Source organism: Mesoplodon mirus (genome assembly GCF_964341445.2).
Source record: "Mesoplodon mirus genome assembly, chromosome: 2".
Lineage (NCBI taxonomy): Eukaryota > Metazoa > Chordata > Mammalia > Artiodactyla > Ziphiidae > Mesoplodon > Mesoplodon mirus.
In genome coordinates, this window is record NC_138977.1 from 205,407,300 (window position 1) to 205,422,892 (window position 15,593).

General features: G+C 34.8%; 1 protein-coding gene across 2 annotated transcripts in view; it reads left to right on the top strand.

The window, feature by feature from the left end:
- SLK (STE20 like kinase) overlaps positions 1 to 15,593 on the top strand; it is a 53,748-nt gene that overhangs the window by 18,276 nt on the left and 19,879 nt on the right. For both annotated transcript variants that reach the window (XM_082631683.1, XM_082631684.1), the window contains exons 3-9: positions 1,513 to 1,561; positions 1,893 to 2,042; positions 8,527 to 8,599; positions 8,762 to 8,956; positions 9,497 to 9,578; positions 11,542 to 11,670; positions 12,017 to 13,393. In XM_082631683.1, the coding sequence (XP_082487809.1) occupies positions 1,513 to 1,561; positions 1,893 to 2,042; positions 8,527 to 8,599; positions 8,762 to 8,956; positions 9,497 to 9,578; positions 11,542 to 11,670; positions 12,017 to 13,393 (2,055 nt within the window). The remainder of the gene's footprint in view (positions 1 to 1,512; positions 1,562 to 1,892; positions 2,043 to 8,526; positions 8,600 to 8,761; positions 8,957 to 9,496; positions 9,579 to 11,541; positions 11,671 to 12,016; positions 13,394 to 15,593) is intronic.

Genomic DNA, 15,593 nt, shown 5'->3' on the forward strand with positions numbered 1-15,593 from the left:
CTTGATTTACATTTAAGCATTTACTTAAAATGTTTTAAAGTTTCTTTTGTTTTCTTTGCAATTGTTTATAATTTCTTATACTAAACTTCTGATAAATCATGTAATAAATTATAAAATGCTTACTAGAAATGTTAAATATTGGGTTTGCCAAAAAGTTCATTCAGGTTTTTCCTTACGGAAATTTTTTGGCCAACCCAACATTTATCTTATGTATTATCAAGCCCAACTTTAGTGCATGATGTAGTGGCCAAGTCTGTATGTAAAAATTTTATTCATTTTTAGGAAATATTAGGCATAAATAAATATATAAGTAAAATGTTAATATTTAGTATAATAACCAGTCACTTGCTCTGCACTGATGCTAATTCAATCAATAGGACTTTTTGAAATGGAGTTTTAGTTTTTTCTCCTTGAAGGAAGAAACAAAGTGTTATGAAAGAAGAGTAGATTGTACAAGCCGTACCTGATTGGGAATCAGAAGGCCTTTATTTTTTGATTTTGATGATGCTAGGCAGGAGCTTGAATAAGTCAATTAACCTTTATGACTTGTTTACTCATCTCTAGGATGAGTTATGATCTGTCTCTCAAATTACTTTTCATATGATATAATGAATTTCAAAACAATTTATTGGCAAACTCCTGTAAAAAATAAAGTGTTGTTATACAGAGGAGAAAAAAGTGTGAAGCTACACAATTTGTTAAGGTATGTAATTTAAAAAAAAAATCTATAGTTATTATTAGTGTGGTGCCTTCTAATATAGTTGTTCAGAGTTCTAGCAGAATGTTTCCAGAGATAGTAATGAAAGTGAATTCCTAGACAACTTAATAAATAGATAAGATCTTTATTTGAGACTATTACAAAATAAAAAGCTGGACAACTGTGAGGGACAGTTTAGTGGGAGAGATAGACATTAATTAATCAAAGAATCATAATAAATATAACATTAAAACTGTGATAAGGGTCAAGAAAGAAAGGTGCATGGTGGTATGTACCAGGGAGATCTGGGAAGGCATCCACCAGGAAGTGATAATTGAGCTAGGATCTGAAGCTTTTGTATATGTTTTTTTCCCTATTTTTCAGAAAAACTAAAAGTTTCTCTTTTCAGGGTTTATTCCTAGAAATAAAGTTAAAAGATATACTTGATCACTTACTTCACAATAGTTACCTTAAAAAGGAGAGTATAAAATCTTTCAGTGGTGATGAAATGGATATATAATACTGTCCTGAATAAAAATTCTACACCTGGTAATTTTACAGAAGCAGGGATACTAAACATGATGATTAAAAAAATGCACATATTTCCACAATGTGTTCTCTTTGTGCTTTCTTAGTTGTATATCATTAAGACTTGTAACTCTTTTTACAAAGAAACTCTTTATGGTTGTTAGCCTACTATTGTTTCTGTAACCTAGGTTATTTTATAGCTATTTCTTTATCTTTTATGCTAAATTGAAGACAAAATACTCAGACTCAATGTCATTTTAGACACGTGCTTTTTTATTTGCCTGCAGATCCTCATTGAATTTTGTGCAGGTGGAGCAGTGGATGCCGTGATGCTTGGTAAATGGTGTTTTGTTCTTCATGTTAATATCTCAAATTCTACTTTAAAAAAGTCAAATGATTTCAAACATTTATACATATATATTTATCTTATTGTTTAGAGCCATTCAGTAAGTTAAGAAATCAGCCTAATTATTTTTATATCCTTGGATAATTGTAATAACATTCTAAAAGTAAACATTGAGTATAATATGTGAAGAAAGTTCTGTGTATAGTTTTTTAAAAGTCAGTTCATTGTGTATGATCTTTGACAGTGATGGTAAAGTTATATAGCCTGCTGATATGCTTTCACTGTACAAAAATGCAGCTTTGTTTACTTTCTTCCTTGTAGAGCTTGAGAGACCATTAACTGAGTCCCAAATACAAGTAGTTTGTAAGCAGACTTTAGAGGCATTGAACTACTTACATGATAATAAAATCATCCACAGAGATCTAAAGGCTGGAAACATTCTTTTTACCTTAGATGGAGATATTAAGTTGGGTAAGTTTATTCCTTTATATAAAACATTTGAATTTGTGCTTTGAGATTTCCCCCGTATGTCTGTAACTTAATATTGTTTTGTTATGAGTCAAATATGTGAAACATGGAGAATTATATTCAAATATGTGAAACATGGAGAATTACTCGGTGTTAATTTTTTTCCCCCATTTATTTAGGTCTTCTTTAATATCTTTCAACAGTGTTGAATAGTTTTCAGAGTACAGGTCTTTCAATTCCTGTATGCTTTTATTTATTTATTTATTTATTTTAAACATCTTTATTGGAGTATAATTGCTTTACAATGGTGTGTTAGTTTCTGCTTTATAACAAAGTGAATCAGCTATACATAGGCATATATCCCCGTATCTCCTCAGTGTTAATTTTTAAGATACTTCCTAGGAGGGAATTCCCTGGAGGTCCAGTGGTGAGGACTCAGCGCTTTCACTGCTGAGGGCCCGGGTTCAATTCCTGGTCAGGGAACTAAGATCCCATACACCATGCAGTGTGGACAAAAAAACAAAACAAAATTTCCTTGGATACATAATTATTCATTAACTCCCAGAATTCCTAAGTATAGGCACCTCATATAAAGACTCTTTTAAAAGTAAGAAAGGATGGATTTTTATTTTTTAAATGGCACACTTTTAAAAGACTGGCTAATTATTTGTATGTAGACTTAATACTTGTAAATATAATACATTTAGAAAATGCCATAGTATGTAAAACCACTAACTTAGTTTTATCTTCATTTCCAAGACTCATATCTAGTGGTTTTCTTTTTCCATGTTTAGTTTTATATTCTATTTTGTAGATATGGTATCCTGGCTAAACTAACAAAGTAACTAACCTTAAGTCTGAAAAAGATGCCTAAAGTAAGTGTAAGGACTAGAATTTTTAATTTTGTTTTTTACACTGAGGGAATAAAGGATAATTTCATAAGGAGTAGATGTAGATTTTAGATGGGAATTAATGAATTTCATATATACGCATACAAATAGAAGTATCCCCAAGATATGAATTAAAAAAAAATCTGGTGATGAAGTCTAAATTTGGGTATTTTGGAAGGATATTAAAAACAGAATATATTCAAAGGCCATGCTGATACCAGTGATCATATTCATTTCACTTCACTTTGTCATGACATCTAAACAGGTATAATTTGATATACTACTAAATTTTAACCTTTTTATTAAGAAATGGATACAGATACAGAAAACCACACTAACAGTTGTGTAGTTTATTGACTTGTAGCTTTGTACACAATAGCTTTGTAACCACCACCTAGATAAAGAAATAGAATGGGACTTCCCTGGTGGTCCAGTGGTAAAGAATCCATCTTGCAATGCAGGGTACGCGGGTTCAATCCCCCCTGGTCGGGGAACTAAGATCCCACATGCCGCGGGGCAGCTAAGCCCAAGTGCTGCAAACTACAGAGTCCACACTCTCTGGAGCCTGAGAACCATAACTAGAGAGAAAAAACCCACACGCCACAACTAGAGAGAAGCCTGCGAGCCTCAACAAAGAGGCCGCGCGCTGCAGCGAAAGATCCCGCATGCCTCAACGGAAAAAAAGAACTAGAACTATGTCAGGCACCCTAGCAGCTGTTTCATGTGCCCGCTCTCAATCACACTGTCCCTCCCTTCTCCACAGGTAATCTATATCCTGACTTTTATAGTAATCACTTCCTTGTGTTTCTTTATGGCTCTATCACCCAATGTTCATGTCTAGACTTTAGAGTTTAGACTTACCCATATTTAAAACCTGCTTTTTCTTCTAAGTCTCTTTTAATTTATAGGTTGCCCGCCACCGCCCTGCCATTCCTTTTTTCTCTTTACATTTTATCTATGGCATGCATTCTCGTGGCATGCTTTCTCAAAGAAAGTTGGTTCTTTGGGGACAAAAAATTTTAGTGTTACCATGGTTGTGACCCTCCAAAGGCCCATAGATATACACAAACAGATATACAGTATATCTGTGGCATTAAAATTTCATGGGGGGGAGGGAGGATTCGGAAAAAATGTCTAAAAAGGCTCCTTAGGAGAGAGATGAAAAAAAGGTTGAGAAACACTGATGTATAGGACCTAGGCTGTTGGACCTGTAGAGTTTCTCTCATCTTGCATTTTGCTGACTGTGTACTCCTGATGACTTTAGTAAGTTCCTCTCTGTATTTCCCTCAATTTGCAGATGAATCCAAAAGCCTCATCAGTCTCAAGTTTGACTTTTTTGGCAAGACTATAGGTGGTTTTGTGTTCTTTCATTGGGAGGCATGTAATACCGGCTTTTTGATCTTTTTTTTGATGTTAGCAGCTGTTGATGTTTATTGCCTGGATCCGTTCTTTGATTGGAGTGGAAAAATGAATTATATCATTTTGTTTTCATTTATTATTTTTGATAATAATTTTGGTGTAATTATTCATCAGTTATTTCATTATTTTCATTTATCATCATTATAAAATTAGGAATACTTATATAAAAAGACACTTCCCTTCAACTGTTTGGTTATTCAGGAGTATAGTTCATATAGACAGGACAGGAAAAATGCTTGATTCTTTCCTTTTATTTATTTAGCTTTAAAGACAATGAATTGGTTCTCTCTCATCCTTAGTTTGTGGCCAGTATTTTTTTAAATGGCATTATTAATTCATGAATTTAATTTTATTTTATAGGTTTCAAATCTATTACAATTTTTATCCTTATTAAAGCTCACGTTGTACCATCTTGGTCAGTGGGAGTTTCTTCAAGCTGGCTTGTTAATCTTTTTGACATGACTCTACTAATCTTTGGTAGGTTCCTTGCTGTCTGTTAGGTTGAGATGTTTCAGGCTCATCTTTTACATTTCCTGCCTCAGACCTGTAATTAGCCATTTCTTCAGGAAGCCCTGAAGAAGAAGTTTTAGTAGGACATGGTATTTCAAGACCACAATCTGAGTGTTAGACATGCTTATAGTTTCTGGATTTGCCTTCATTCTAGGCCTTTCCAAAGGACAGAGCTAGGCTCTCATGAGTTCCTACATATGTCCTATTCAAATTCAGGGTAAAGCCTTTTTTTTTTTTTTTTTTTCCTTCTCTTAGCCCCTTCTGTATTACATCTGTATCACTTTTCTTCTATCCTGAGAATCTTGCTTCTCAAGAACATTGATGATAGATTTGGAGTATTCTGTAATTACTCATTTTAACCTTCATTTCTATATTCAGCGCTCACCACCGCTCTTGTTCATGTCTCTTTGGTTGTGTTGGTTGTCTGAAGTTCATTCTCTGGTAGATTTCTCTGAAAGGGCTCTCTGAGTTCTTATATAATGGTAACACTTCTACCCTTTATACTTTGAAGGTCAGTTTTGCTGGATAGAAAATCCTTGGTTCACATTTCTTTCCTTGAATATCTAAAATATGTTCCTCTGTTTTCTTCTGACATAAAGTGTTATTGAAAAGTCTGATGAGAATCTGATTTTCTTTCTCGTGTAAGTCATGTGCTCTTTTTGCCTAGATGCCAAAGACTTTTTTTTTTAAGGACTATACTTTGACTAAACTTTTCTAAGTGTTGTTTTTTTGTTTCCCGCTCACCCCCCGCCCCCGAGGAAGGTTTTCTGTAATTATAGATATAAGTATTTATTCTGTTCCCTTACACTGACTTTCTCCTTTTAGAGACTTTTATTATCTTTTTGTTGGGCTTGACAATCATCAGTAGTTATAACTTTCTCTCAGGTCCTTTTTATCTTTCTTCATTTTTATTCATTGTGGCAAAATATACTTAAAATTCACCGTCCTAACCATGTTTAAGTGCACAGTTCCGTAGCATGCAGCGCATTCACACTGTCGTGCAGCCAACACCACCACCCCTCTCCAGAACCTTTTCATCTTCCTCAACTGAAACTCTGTACACACTAAAACACTTAAGTCCCCATTTCCTCCTTCCCCCAGCCCCTGGCAACCATTCTCCTTTCTGTCTCTGTGAATTTGACTACTCTGCGTACCCCATATAAATGGAATCCTGCAATACTTGTCCTTCTGTGACTGGCTTATTTTACTTAGCATAATATCTTTAAGGTTCATCCATGGTGTAGCATGTGTTAATTTTCTTCCTTTTTAAGGCTGAATAATATTCTGTTATATGTATACACCATATTTTATTTATCAATTCATCCATTGATGGACACTTTGGTTGCTTCCACCTTTTGGCTTTTGTGAATAATGCTGCTATGAACATGGGTGTACAATATCTACTTGAGTCCCCGCTTTCAGTTCTTTTGGGTATATACCCAGAAGTGGAATCGCTGGATCATACGGTAATTCTCTGTTTAATTTTTTGAGGAACTACCGTACCATTTTCCACAGTGGTTGCACCAGTTTATGTTTCCACAACAATGCACAAGAGTTCCAGTTGCTCCACCTCCTTGCCAGCATTTGTTATTTTCTGTATTTTTGATGATAACTATCTTAATGGGTGTGAAGTGGTAATGGGTGTGAGTTTGTTGTGTTTATTTGCTCTTGCATTCCTCCTACTTTTAGCCTTTGTTTCTAAAATTGTTTTTTATTTCTAATTTTCCCTTGAGTTCTGTCACCTCATTTATGAGTTTTAAAATTCTGACTTCTGTTACTCTTTTATGTCATCATTTTTTAGTCTTGTAGCTCGTTTTGAAATATAATTTTGATCTTTTTTAGTGCATGTTTTTCTGTAAGTGTACTAAAATCTTATTTGAATACAGGAATATACTTTTGTGTAAAATAATGCATGCCATTAAAAATAAGTATATTTTTGAAGATTTAGGAATGCCAAAATAGTTTTGAGTTGGTTGACATTTAAAGTAGTTGCACTTTGTTTCATTAATTCATAAATACAGAGAACCTTCCAATTCTGTGACATCGTATTAAGTGTACACAGATGCATATAGAACCATACTATCCTCAAGAACCATATATACATTACAATAATCAAATTTTAATGATCTTGTCAGATCACATTGTTACAAATGGAAATAAGTATATAAAATGCTATTTTAACAGACCAACATATATATGCCATATCATTATAAGTAGAACTGTAAAGCACATAATGGCCTTAGTTTTCCCCTTTGCACAAACATGAAGATGCCTTCTTGTCCCTCCTTAGTTTACCTCCTGCTCATAAGAGTGCTTCAAGAGGTACGAATGTTGACAGTGGACCTTAGTGGTTTAGGCCTGTTTCTCGACCTCCTTTCCCAGTCATGTTCTGAGGGGAAAAAAGTTAAAAAGAATAGACCATCAGTAGGTTCTAGGAACACACTGGAATACGTACTGAGCTGATTCTACCTGAGTGGAAAACCTCTTCTGGCAGGAATTTCATATTGTGATCTCAATCCCATCCTGTGGAAACATGGCAAGTTATAAGTTGAGGAAGTAGGGGGGTAATAGGGATGGAGAGTCCTGAATACATCTATTTATGTTGCATTTTCTGCAGATATGTCTTCCAAGTATAGTATGTTCTATTGGCAAATTCATTTATTAATTTAATTATAAAACATTAATGAAATATCTAGTGTAACAAAAGACTTCATACACCATATTAAGAAGCTTAAACATCATTCTACAGGCAATAGGTAGCTGCCAAGATGTTTTAAGCAGGAGAACTACATGGTCAAAAAAAGAAAAGAAAGAACTATATAATAGACATAAATAATTAGAATATAGGGCAGGATTTCATGAGTTTTAAGAGTTCTACTGCCAAAGTATCACGAAGGTTAAAATTACACATACGATTAATAACAGTAGCTGACATTTATTGTGTGTATATTCTGTGCCAGGCCTTGGGGCATGAATACTAAATACAGGATTTTTGGTATTCAGTTTTGAGAATTGTGGCATGTCAAATAAAACTTTAAAAGTTAAATGTATATGGCATGAGGTAATTTATGCAACAATAGCAATTTTATATTGCTATTAATGATTGAACTCTAAGCTGAAAAGGAGTTAACAACCGATAAAGCTATAATGTTGCTGTGCCCTATAATTTAAATTAGAAAGCATCGTTCCTAATTTTTTTCTTAGTGGTATAATTTTATGAGGAAGTTAGCAAGACATATGCTGTCATAAAGGCTGCTTTGGTATAATTTCTGTTTTTCACACTATAGAAAAAATGTCCCTTAATTTAATTGTAACATATAACACTAGTTGGCATTTATTTTGGTGAAGTGGATAGACTGACCTATTTTAAAGTTACTATTTTTTTTTTCAATTCTGGAGTATTTGTGATCTGAAGATGTGTAAGGATGGTGGTATCAAGTGTGTTAATGATGGAATCTTTTCTTTGGCAGTTTTTTTTTGGGGGGTGGGGGTATGGTAGAAAGAGGGTGGTCAAAATTAGGATGATAGGGAAGTTATTTCTCTTTCTATTTTGCTTGCCCTTTAATAACAGTGGCCTTATTAAAGACTTGATATACTTTTCCCTTATGTTCAATATAGTGTTCTTTGCTTAAAAACTATCATTAATACTTTTGTATGATTATTTCAAGCGGATTTTGGAGTATCAGCTAAAAACACAAGGACAATTCAAAGGAGAGATTCCTTTATCGGCACACCCTATTGGTATGTATTCAGTTTTATGGATTTGCAGCGTTAGTTATGTCAACAGTTATTATTACTCATTAATTTTGTCCACATAATCAATTATACTGTCTATCTTTCACGTGGTTTGTGATCACTGCTCTTCAGTTAAACATCTTAATTTTCAGTTCTCTGTCTTCATAGGATGGCTCCTGAGGTAGTCATGTGTGAAACATCTAAGGACAGACCCTATGACTACAAAGCTGATGTTTGGTCCCTGGGTATCACTTTAATAGAAATGGCTGAGATAGAACCACCTCATCATGAATTAAATCCAATGCGAGTGCTGCTAAAAATAGCAAAATCTGAGCCCCCTACATTAGCACAGCCATCAAAATGGTAAAGTATTCCTAAACAATTTTTTTTAAGAAGCAAAACTTGATGCTTTATTCTTCCAACTTTCCAAGGGTATTTAAATTTAGGTACATGGTACAAAGATTGTATGAAGTAGAAAACTGATTTTTGGTGTATTTTCAAGACTTAAGGACCATATAAACTCCTGTAACTAACTTTACCCATAAATTAAAAAATACCAGTGATTTGAGTTCTACATGAAAGAGATATTTTCTGTACTATGAGAAAGTGAGGCATAGATGTGATTGATCTGTATTTGTGGAGTTTAATATAATGGAAGAATTTTTGTGATTTTTAGCATACTTATGGATATATGGCTGCATCTCAATGACTTAAACTGTGAATCTATTTACATATATGTAACTTGTATTTATAGATAAATGACTTATGAAATATTTCATAACTAGTTTTCTTATGTTGAATTAATACTATTACATACATAATGGAACTTAACCATAATTTCTCAGAGTTTTGATTTCAATAACAAGAAAAATAGAATGTCATTATTAAAATTTTATTTTGAAGGTCTTCAAATTTTAAGGACTTTCTAAAGAAATGCTTGGAAAAGAACGTGGATTCCAGGTGGACTACATCTCAGCTACTGCAGGTAAGATAAGAGTAGTATGACAATGGCAAACCATATAATTGTTGTAACATCTCTTTAAGAAGAATACAGTTTCAGATTCCTTCAGTGTGCCCTCTTTCCACTTGAGTTTCCCTGTGCAAACTCACTCAAGATTCATTGTAGTAGTTAACATTTGCTTTAGAAACATTTGCTGCTGTTACTAAAGGGCATTTATTTAGCTTTTAAATTTCTCGTATGCTTTTTTGATTCAGTTTAATTGTGTTTTTTTCATTTTGTTTAGTTATTTCCACTTTGTCAGTTACTTACATTTTGTCTCTCCAGTTACTAGAAAACAAGCACCTTGGTGGCAGGGGCCATGAGCTAATTAAATTTTTTTTAATGTCCCTTACAGTGAGGGTAAATGTTCAGTAAATATTGCTAACTTTTAAAAAATGGTGTTAAAGTGATTGGATAATTTTGTTTTATAGCAGGACTTGTTTGTAATATTTGAAATAAAATTTTGTCAATAATAGTATAGGTAGAGAAATAGAATGACAAGTCTTGAGGCAGTTACTGTTAGATTGAGTACAACTCCTCCATTATAGTTTCTTAGGTTGATCTATTTATCTGGGGGGAGAAGCAGGAAAAATTTCCTTTCTCTGTACAACTATTCTTGGAACACACTTTCTCTTATTATTTCACTAGCCCCCCCATTTGAAGGCCTTAATCTGTGACAAACACCAAGTGTTGAGTGTACAGAGGTGAATAAAATATCTTCTTACTCTTAAGAATATTAGAACTATGTCAAAAAACAGATGTTTATAGACACTTATTATTAATTTTTATTGGAGTATAGTTGCTTTACAATGTTGTATTAGTTTCTGCTGTACAACAAGTGAATCAGTTATACGTATACATATATCCACTCTTTTTTAGATTTCCTTCCCATTTAGGTCACCACAGATCATTGAGTAGAGTTCCTGTGCTAAACAGTAGGTTCTCATTAGTTATCTATTTTATGCATAGTAGTGTATATATGTCAATCCCAGTCTCCCAGTTCGTCCTACGCCCCCTTCCCCACCTCAGTAACCATAAGTTTGTTCTCTACATCTGTGACTTTGTTCATCTGTACCATTTTCCTAGATCCCACATATAAGTGGTATTATATGATATTTGTTTTTCTAACTTACTTCACTCTGTATGACAATCTCTAGGTCCATCCATGACTCTGCAAATGGCACTATTTCATTCCTTTTTATGGCTGAGTAATATTCCATTTTATATATGTACCACATCTTCTTTATCCATTCCTCTGTCAGTGAACACTTAGGTTGCTTCCATGTCCTGGCTGTTATAAATAGTGCTGCAGTGAACATCGGGGAGAATGCATCCTTTCAAATTACGGTTTTCTCCAGATACATGTCTAGGAGTGGGATTGCTGGGTCATATGGTAGCTCTATTTTTAGATTTTCAAGGAACCTGCATACTGTTCTCCCTAGTGGCTGTACCAATTTACAGTCCCACCAACAGTGTATGAGGTAGATACTTTGAACAGAACTTTAAAGCTTTTTGTAATTCTTTTATTGAGGCTTTATACATATTGTTACTTTCTAACAAACATATTGTAAACATATTGTTACTTTATAAAACTAGTAATGTACTTGAAACTTGCTTTAAATTTTAATTTAGATTTTAGGTTATGAAGTTTTCAGACATACAGAAAAGTATATATACCTGCTACCCAGATGTAATATGTTATCATTTTTGACATATTTCTTTCAGATTCTTAAAAAAAGGTACAGATACAGTTGCAGGCAGCCCTTACTCCTGCTCAATTCCCTCCCCCTCCTTCTTTTCCCAGATGTAATATCATCTGAAGTTGTTTGTATTTTTCCTACTTATATGTTTATATTTTTGTCACATAACAATGTGTTTTATATATTTGAAATTTACTTCACAAGCATTTCAGTTGTTACTGAGTATGCTCTTTTTAATGATCAAACAGCATCCCTTTGTGACAGTTGATTCCAACAAACCAGTTCGAGAATTGATTGCAGAGGCAAAGGCTGAAGTAACAGAAGAAGTTGAAGATGGCAAAGAGGAGGATGAGGATGAGGAAACAGAAAATTCTCTGGTTAGTATTTAGAAAGGAAATTTCATTTAGGTAATTTTTAGAGTTGAGTTTTGAGGTATGATTGCAGCTGTGTCTAAGAATTAATTGACGGGTAGCATTACAAAAACCTTTAATTTTAGAGGTGAAGATTTGTTAAGTTTGCTCCTTGCTGCCCATTTTTGTCATATTTATTATGTGAAGATTTGTCAATTCTTTAAGTTATTTTTATAATTTCATCAAATTTTACTGAATAAAGATATTAAATCATTATACATATGAATTAAATCATTTTTATATATGGAACGTTGTTTTGGTTACCATCTTGAAATTATGTTTTAACACTAAAACTGTATAAAATCTTTTTTAGCCAATACCTGCAAGTAAGCGTGCCTCCTCTGACCTTAGTATTGCCAGCTCTGAAGAAGATAAGCTTTCACAAAATGCTTGTATTTTGGAATCTGTCTCAGAAAAAACAGAACGTAATACTTCTGAAGATAAATTTAACAGTAAAATTCTTACTGAAAAACCAGCCACCGATGAGCCTGAAAATACTGTGGTAGGCATTAATGAACATGTTAATGATACTCATTTAGAAGCTATGGCTGAACTTCATAATAGAGCAACAGTAATCGAGGAAAATGGGAGAGAGGAGAAGAGACCCAAGCTTGAAAATCTACCTGACACAGAAGACCATGAAACAGTGGACATTAATTCAGTCGATGAAGGAAAAGAAAATAACATAATGATAACTTCAGAAACAAATATTGAACAGAATCTGAAACCTGAGGAAGAAGGGGATCGAGAAAAGCAACAGATATTTGAAAATAAGTTTATAAAATCTGAAGAAATTGAAGACACTACTATTCAGACAATGGACTTAGTTTCTCAAGAGACTGGAGAAAAAGAGGCAGATATTCAGGCAATTGAAAGTGAAGTTGAGTTTACAAAGGAAGACACCCTCGAGAAATTAGGAAGAGATGACAAAACTGAAAAAGATATGATCAGTGATACAAGCAAAGTGATAGGAACAAATGCGGCAGAAGATGTTGCTCAGAAGGCAACTGAAAACAGTGCTGAGGATTCTCAGAGTAATGATGGGAAAGAAGTGGGTGAAGCAGGCCAGAAATTAGTGATCAAGTCCACAGAGGGTCCTGAGGCTGGTGGTACTGAGGAAGTTTCAATTAAAGAAATAGTTGAAACTAATGAGATAGATCAAAAATCTGTAGAAGGTAAAGGTGAGGAAGAGGAACAGTTAATCAGCAGTTCAGAGAACATAGTGGAGACCAATGAGGAGCTCGGGACAAATGAAGCTGAGATTACTGAATCAAGTAGCACTGAAGGGATGGAGGTCAGAAGTGCGGTGACTGATAGTGACCAAAAGGCTTTAGGAAGTGAAACTCAGGATGCTTATGAAGCCACTGCTCAGATGGACACAGAGCAGAAAGATATCCCATGCGAAGTGCCAATTAAAGCAGAACCTCAAGCTCCTGCCACTTCACAGTCCAGTGAACCTCAGCCTGTTCTAATACCCAGTATTAATATCAACCCTGAAGATGCAGAAAATAAAGGAGAAATAGGTGCTTTATCAAAAACTGAAACCACGTTACCAGAATCTGAGAATCAAAAGGAAAATGATACTGATTCAGGCACTGGTTCCACTGCTGATAACAGCAGCATTGACTTGAATTTATCCATCTCTAGCTTCCTAAGCAAAACTAAAGACAATGGATCAATATCTTTACAAGTAAGTGTATACGGGTCCTTGTTTGGGTTTTTCTTTGTTATTTTGGCAGTTGAGAGTTTATGTGAAACTGACATCTTGAAAACAAAACAACACTAAATCAGTGTGGTATTAACCCTATAAAATTCTTCAGGCCTATGAGGGCAATCAATTAAAAAAAAAAATAAAGAGCTTCTGGATGTCATCTTTAAATTTTTGGTAGTACCTATCTATTTTTGCCAACTTGATAGAAACAGTATAATACAGTTGCTTACTGGAATTTGGGTTTTCCTATTGTACATACCTAGGTATAATTGTAGCAAGAATCAGCAGTATATGAAAGAATTGAGGACTTGAAAGAATGATCTCTTTTTAAGAATGTTTAGGGTATAAACAGCCCTTGTTACCACTGGCACGTGCGGTGACCGCTCTTACCTCCTCAGTCATAGCAATCACTACTGCCGTGAGAATCATCGTGGGAAGAAAGCCAGATACTAAACCTCGAACACTTGGAGCTGTTAAGCACAATTCTCCAATCTGAGTTACTAGGGGGAGCTGTGTAGAAGTATGGAATGGGGCCATAGAATCAGTATTTATAGCAAAAGATCCCATGAAATTCTGATACAGGTGAGACTCTGGATTGACAGGTGGCAGAAAAGCAGAAAGAACTGAAGAAAATTGACCTTAGGGATAGGACTCCAGGGCATGACTGATCAGCCTGCATATCTGTCCCAAATTATTATATGTATTGCCTAGATAGTCTTCAGTTTTCAGGTTGTTTCCCTGCTGAAATTCCATTAATCTGAAGTTCATTCACTGACTTAATAGTTAGCCTTTCCAAAAAATGCAGATACTTCTGTGAGAATTAAGGTGATATTAGCTGTGGATACTTTAGTAGGAACTGAAGAAATGGAAAATTTGGAAGTTACAGGGAGGTAGATTTATTTTTGGAGCATGCCCACTTTAGGTTTTAGAGGAAGTCTGGATAGGGTGGCCGTAGTCCAGGGCTTAGGGAGAGCAGTGTGAGAATACTAAAGAAGCCTAAAGAGTACAACAGTAAGAGGCTGAAGAAAGGTGATTAGGAAGTGCCAAAGATCAACTTAAAAATTCTAATGCATTTTGAATGTAGTATTTTCACAGTCCCCTTTTGCTCCCTCTGCTTTCTAACCTTTTCCACCTATCAAAACTAAGTAATTATCTGTTCTGAATACTTACATGTTTACCAAGATGTATTTGTAGCAGTGTTATACTTCTGTTATTTCTCTTTGCTTTTAAAAAGCATTTGGATAACCAACTGAGGAATAAAGAGTTTGGTCTTGATAAAGAATTTTGGGCAATAGCTAACAGGCAGATCTGGTATTTTGGGAGTGCAGTAAGGGTGCTGTCTTTCTAGTAACCCTAAAATCATTCATCCATCTCCGGCCCTGAGGTGGAAGAGGGCTGGGGATATTATTGTTGTTGATGAAATGGATTTTGAATCCCAGTCCTGGCAGTGTTTAAAAGTTATCTGGGAGGGGCTTCCCTGGTGGCGCAGTGGTTGAGAGTCCACCCGCCGATGCAGGGGACACGCGTTCGGGCCCCAGTCCGGGAAGATCCCACATGCCGCGGAGCGGCTGGTCCCGTGAGTCATGGCCGCTGAGCCTGCGCGTCCTGCTCCGCAATGGGAGAGGCCACAACAGTGAGAGGCCCACATACCGCAAAAAAAAAAAAAAAAAAGTTGTCTGGGAGCCTTTCAAAATGAAATTCTCAGCCACCCTCAGACCTGTTGATTTAGATTCTTTAAGGGATGAGTCCCAGGAATTCCTTTTTAATTGCTTTGTAAGTGTTTCTAAAACAGAAAAACAGAGGTATCTGCGAACCTACAAGAAAAAAGAGGAAAGAATGATTAACATGTGAAAGTTGCACTAATTACTCTTTTTTGTGAATTGCTTGTTACCACTTGTGCCTAATTATGATGTGGTATAAAAATTTTACATGCACATCATCAAAATGCATAATTTCAGTTGAAAAAATTTGATTTTATCTGTAAAATCATGTGAAAGTCAGATGAGGTGTGAGATGATATAATTGGCTTCAAAGTTGAGTCTTACTGCTTTCTATTCATAATTTATATGTGTAGTCTTCATAGTCTTCATAGCTGTTTAGTTTCTTGTTTTTTTAAGAAGAAGAAAATGTTTTCTCTCTCTAGTATTCCCCATATAAAGCCTAACTAAAATAAAATCTC